Source organism: Notamacropus eugenii, chromosome 2, assembly GCF_028372415.1.
Source record: "Notamacropus eugenii isolate mMacEug1 chromosome 2, mMacEug1.pri_v2, whole genome shotgun sequence".
Lineage (NCBI taxonomy): Eukaryota > Metazoa > Chordata > Mammalia > Diprotodontia > Macropodidae > Notamacropus > Notamacropus eugenii.
Window position 1 is genome coordinate 241574487 of NC_092873.1, and position 6077 is coordinate 241580563.

Below are 6077 nucleotides of genomic sequence, written 5' to 3' on the forward strand. Positions count from 1 at the left end.
ATTGGTCTTTCAATGAAATAGAGGATTTTCAAGCATTGTTGATGAAAAGACCAGAGCTGAAAAGAAAATTTGACTTTCAAACACAAAAATGAAGAGAAGCATGAAAAGGTAAACAGCAAAGAGAAGTCATAAGGGACTTACTAAAGTTGAACTGTTTACATTCTTACATGGAAAGACAATATTTGTAACTCTTGAAACTTTTCAGTATCTGGGTAGTGGGTGGGATTACACACATGCGCACACACACACAGAGACAGAGAGCACAGAGTGAATTGATTAGGATGGGATCATATCTTAAAAAAATGAAATTAAGGGGTGAGAGAGAAATATATTGGGAGGCGAAAGGGAGAAATGGAATGGGGCAAATTATCTCTCATAAAACAGGCAAGCAAAAGACTTTTTAGTGGAGGGAAAAAGAGGGGAGGTGAGAGAAAAACATGAAGTTTACTCTCATCACATTCCACTAAAGGAAGGAATAAAATGCACACTCATTTTGGTATGAAAACCTATCTTACAATACAGGAAAGTGGGGGATAAGGGGATAAGCAGGGTGGGGGGGATGATGGAAGGGAGGGCATGGGGAGGAGGGAGCAATTTGAGGTTGACACTCATGGGGAGGGATAGGATCAAAAGAGAATAGAAGTAATGGGGGACAGGATAGGATGGAGGGAAATATAGTTAGTCTTATACAACACAACTATTATGGAAGTCATTTGCAAAACTACACAGATTTGGCCTATATTGAATTGCTTGCCTTCCAAAGGGAAGGGGTGGGGAGGGAGGGAGGTAAAGAATTTGGAACTCAAAGTGTTAGGATCAACTGTCGAGTAATGTTCTTGCCACTAGGAAATAAGAAATACAGGTAAAGGGGTATAGAAAGTTATCTGGCCCTACAGGACAAAAGAGAAGACGGAGACAAGGGCAGAGAGGGATGATAGAAGAGAGAGCAGATTGGTCATAGGGGCAATTAGAATGCTTGGTGTTTGGGGGGGGAGGGGAGAAAAGGGGAGAAAATTTGGAACCCAAACTTTTGTGAAAATGAATGTTAAAAGTTAAATAAATAAATTTTAAAAAAAAAGAAAAAAGAAAAAGTGAACCCTTCCAAAAGGAGATACATTGAAGGTTTTCTTTTTAAAAGTCAATAAGACTAAAAAAAAAAGCCAGTAAGACTTCTTAGTTTTCTTGTCACTAGACTGAACATGTGGTGATGTTGTACTGTACATTCAAAATACTAGAAAGTATTTCTTTGCCTAAGAGACATTCAGAGACATATATACATACATATATACATGTGGTGGGTGTGTGTGTGTATGTGTATATATGTATACACAGAGACACCGATCTGGATCTCTTTCCATGACATACTTTGTTTAATATAAATATATACAGGTGTATTTCAGTTGTTCAGTCAGTGCAGTCCTATTCTCTGCAAATCCATTTGGAATTTTCTTGGTAAAGATACTAGAATGATTTGCTGTTTCCTTCTCCAGCTCATTTTACAGATGAGGAAACTGAGGCTAAGAGGGTTAAATGACTTGCCCAGGGTCACCCAGCTAGTAAGTGTCTGAGGGTGGATTAGAACTCAGGTCCTTCTGACTCTAGGCCTGGAGCTCTATCTACTGTGCCACCTAGCTGTCATCACATGTGTATGTATGTATATACATATATGTATGTGTGTATTTGTAGGTATAGGTCCGGATCTGTGATTTCATTCATATAAGAGAAAATTATCCCACTAGAGCAGCTCAACAACTCATATGTAACTTATAGTCTTAGAGAATTGCCCAGGGATATTGAGAAGGTAAGTGACTTGCCCAAGGTCACACAGTCGGTATGCATCAGAAGCAGAACTAACTTGTATCCAGTACTTCCAGACTCCAAAGCCCAGCCATCTCTCTCTCTATCAATTAAAGAAGAGGGCTGTTTTGAGAGTTAAAGGAGATCAAAGTAAACCATAAGCTCCATGAAAGCAGGAATTGCCTCACTTAGTATTTGTATCCGGAACCTAGCACAGTGACTGGCATGTAGCAGATGTTTAATAAATGCTTATTGATTGAGTGAAATCTGCCACTTTAGAAACTCTTTAAAGCATTTTGGGGTTTTAAAAATTCCTAAATGAATGGATACATTTCTCAAGACTCTGAAAAAAGGTTAATATCTACCTCCAACCCCACTCCCAACCAACTCTTTCCATGACACACTTTGTTTAACGTCTTCCTTAAAAGTTAGAGATCAGGCCCTCGGGTCTATTTTACTAAGAGCAGTTTTTCCCCTCCCTACCCCTTCTTTCTTCCCATTTTTCAATCTTGAAAGAGTTAAAGATTTCACTGGAGTTCTCTTCCTCTGCATTGACTGGAAATGACAAACAGCACTGCTGATTAATAATGCTTTGCAAAATCTGTACAGACTCCTAGCCAGAGCTTTGCAATACTTAGGAAATCTGCAACATCATGATTACCTTTCTGTGTAGGTAATGAACCAAGGGGGTAATGGAAAGAAATCTAAGTTGATTCCAAAGTCATTCAAGGACTAAGGAAATGCAGGGATGGGAAGGATTTTCCACAGTGGGGAACTAAGCGGAATTTTCTTGAAAAAATTTCCTTCTACTGCCATAACTAGAATCAGTTGATATTAACTGAATGCCCCCAATACAAGAGATCAGGCCTCAGAAACTTCTTTGGCCTTTAGTACCACTGGCAGACCAAAGACCTAGTCAGGAAAGAAGAAAGGAGGGGGGAAAAGTAGGAGACAAAAAAGGTTGATAGGAAGAAAGGAGAAAAATATATATTTATATATATATAGGGAGAGAGAGAGATGAAGATGGAAAGAAAGAAAGGGTGAGGGTGGTGGAATAGTGTCTGTCAAGAGCAAGAGATTGGTCACCTCTCTGATTTAGTGTATTGAAGGCACTCAGGTAACAAAAATGGTGCCAGTGCTGCTGACAGAAGAAAAACATACTAGCACTATTCCAGTTAGTACCATCTGTGGAAAACCCTCCCCAATTCCTAGGCAGTGCAGTGGCATCAATAATAACCTCAGGTGCTTCTCCGTGGCACAGGTTGCTACCCCCCAGAAAAAAGACCAAAGCTTCCCCCCAAAAAGTGCAGTCCTCACCATCCAGAGGCAGATCTGTGGCAACAGGCTAAGTCACAATCCAACTCAATTCAATTCAAGTCAAGTCAATAAGTATTTATCAGACAGCTGCTGTGTAGGAGGCACCATGCCTTGCTAAGCTTCTTGGACCATGAGCTGAACTCCAGTCAGCATATCCTACTGGATCCATTCCCCAGTCTCCTAGAGAACTCTGATGAAATCCTTTTCACTATCAACTTTAAGCCCCTCAAAGTGTTCACACCATGAAGGAAAAGGCTTATTTCACCTATTGTTTCTAAACAGAGCTCTCACCAAAAAAAAAGAAAAAAAAAGAAAAGATATTTGCTTTTGCTCAAAACCAACTCTCTAACACATGGTAGAATTCACTACAATTTACACTGTGATTTTAAGAAAATCACAGAAGTCAAAGGTTTCAAAGAATAGCCCTTGAGGACACATTCCTGATTTTGTTTGGTTTGTGTTTTCAGACTATCCCAGACAGTTATGTCTATTGCCTTGTTTTACTCATGGCAAAAGTTGTAGTCACCAGGAAGCTGATTTGCATCCATGTTGAAAGGGAGAAGGAGTGGAATTTTTAAAAGTATGCTAGTACCCACACTTAGAGTCAATCTCCCCTCCTGAGTCACAGGGAACCGCTAAAGTTATTCTCTGCCTAGTCACATGTCCCCAGTCCCCAGCTGGCTGAGGTTCTCACTGACTACAGTGAAATAGCCATATGTTAGCCTCACGGTGAGTTCCCACTGACTTAGTTCACTGCCAGAATACTATCTTTTCCCACTCTCCTGGAATCAGGTTCAGAAATCTCATTCCCTTTGCACACCCTTGTCTAGGAGAAATAACTTTGAGGAAGATACTAAACATTCAGAATTTCCACTCAGTCAGTCAAGGTTCCCCACAAATCAATAACTAAAAGTAAGATGTTTTCAAGGGAAAGGGGATTATATTAAAATACATCCTGGGAACTGTGCTGTCCTTTATTGTACACAAGGAAATTACCTTCTACCATCACAGTCACATTCATTCATTCTTGCAAACGTTTACTGATTATCAACATAAGATCTTCCTTTGATTAACTTTTCCCCAGAAACCATTATTTCAAATGAAGTATGATTTTGCTAAACTATGTAAGAATTTGGCTTGAAGAAAATTAAAGGATGTTTGATTTTCCATTTGAGTTTATAATGCAAAGATTGAAGCTATGAGAAATCAGATTGCTCAGAATAATTACAAGGGGAAAAAAATTACATCCCTCTCTTCTTTGCATTCCATTGCCTTTCCTTTGGGGCCAATTTCTCAGAAAAGGGATTAATGCTTACCAGGCAGTGGTACCTGTCTCCTGCCTTGGCTTGTCCAATGTGATCTTTGCCAGTGAACACCTGAGTCATCCAACTATGGTGCCAGTCTTCAGCCTGAGCACGGGACAGCCTCTGGAGGAAGTCAGGGCTGAATTCATAGGCTTAGCTGAAGTCAACTGAGAGGGGAAAAAAAAAGCAAACAGACATGATATGACAACTAAGCTCATAGGGCAGTTGTTAGCTATTCCATACCAACACCTCACTTCCGTAACTGCTGGGCTTTTGAGTGAGGTGGTTTTGCTTTGAGTTGGAAAAAAAAAAAAAAGAAAGAAAGAAAACACGCAGGCACACACTTACACAAAAGGAAAAGGCAGGCTTGCTTAAAGCCTCTGCATGAGTCAGAGACTCAAAGTTCAATAACCACATGCAAAAATGACCGGCAACTAAGTTGTTGGACCATGGGATATTTTATAGAATAGACTTAGGGACCAGTAAAGGGTGAGTTGGATGAGAAATCATTTTAAAATTCTGAGAATCTGAATCTTTATAATCACGGTCCTACTAATAATAGTTTGGGTCAATGGAGCCTTCTAAAGCTTATTTTACAGACCTCATATCATTGGAGCCCTACAACCTGGTGGGTTAGGAGCTATTATTATTCCCATTTTACAGATAAGAAAATTGAGACCCACAAAGATGAAGTGATTTGACTAGACTCACACACCTAGCAAATATCTGAGGTAGGATTTGGATCTGGGTCTTCCTGGCTCCAAGTTCAGCACTCTGACCCCCATATCAGGGTATCTCTCTGGTAAGTAGAAAACCTCATTCAAGCATAGGATCAATGACTTGAGCTGGTAGAGTCCCTACAAGTCATCTATGATGAAAATAAATTTTTATGACTTGCCCAGTGGCACAAAATTAAAATGTATCAGAGGGAGAATTTAAACTCAGGTCTTCCTGACTTGAAATTCAAACTTCTACCTGCAATTCCATTCTTGGGGCTCATGCAGAGTCTTCTGTTATTAAACAATGGTGGAAGTGGAAGCAAGAATAAAATATATAGCAGGTAAACAGATGAGAGTGTGTGTAAAAGCAAAGAACAAAAAAAAGGAAAAGGCATCAGAAAATGTGCAGGTCCCTTAGTGAGAAAGACAAGGGAGGAAAAGTCTTCTCTTTGCCATAGACTTTAGTTACACTGCCTGGCAAATCCAATGCATTTGGTGCATCTCTGTTTCTCTCTGTCTCTGTCTCTATCTATCTATCTCTCAGTGTAAAATCATAAAGCAGGGATTCTTAATTATTTTTTGCATCATGGACCTCCTTGGCAGTCAAGTGAAGTCTATGACCAGTTCTCAGATAAATGTCTTAAATGCACAAAGTAAAAATACATAAGATTAGAAAGGAAATCAATTACGTTGAAATAAAGATATCTTTTTTTCCATCCAGGTTCACAGACCTTCTGAAATCTATTAAGAATCCTAACCTTAAAGGAAGATATTGCTTTTTAATCCAATATCAGTATTGTAAGAGGTTCTAATATCTTTGCAAAGAGCTAGACCATTTAGACAGGCACAAGAATAGATTAAAGGGAAGGAGAGAAAGAGAGGGAGAAGGAAGCAGGAAGGGAGGAAAATAGGAAGGAAAGGAAAGGAAAGGAAAGGAAAG

General features: G+C 39.5%; 1 protein-coding gene across 1 annotated transcript in view; it reads right to left on the reverse strand.

Annotated features, from left to right (window-relative positions):
• Positions 1-4648, reverse strand: part of ZC3H12D (zinc finger CCCH-type containing 12D) — a 54927-nt gene extending 50279 nt beyond the window's left edge. The window contains exon 1 of the mRNA XM_072643676.1: positions 4431-4648. Within this exon, the coding sequence (XP_072499777.1) occupies positions 4431-4499 (69 nt within the window). The 5' untranslated portion in view covers positions 4500-4648. The remainder of the gene's footprint in view (positions 1-4430) is intronic.
• Between the last annotated feature and the right edge of the window lie 1429 nt (positions 4649-6077).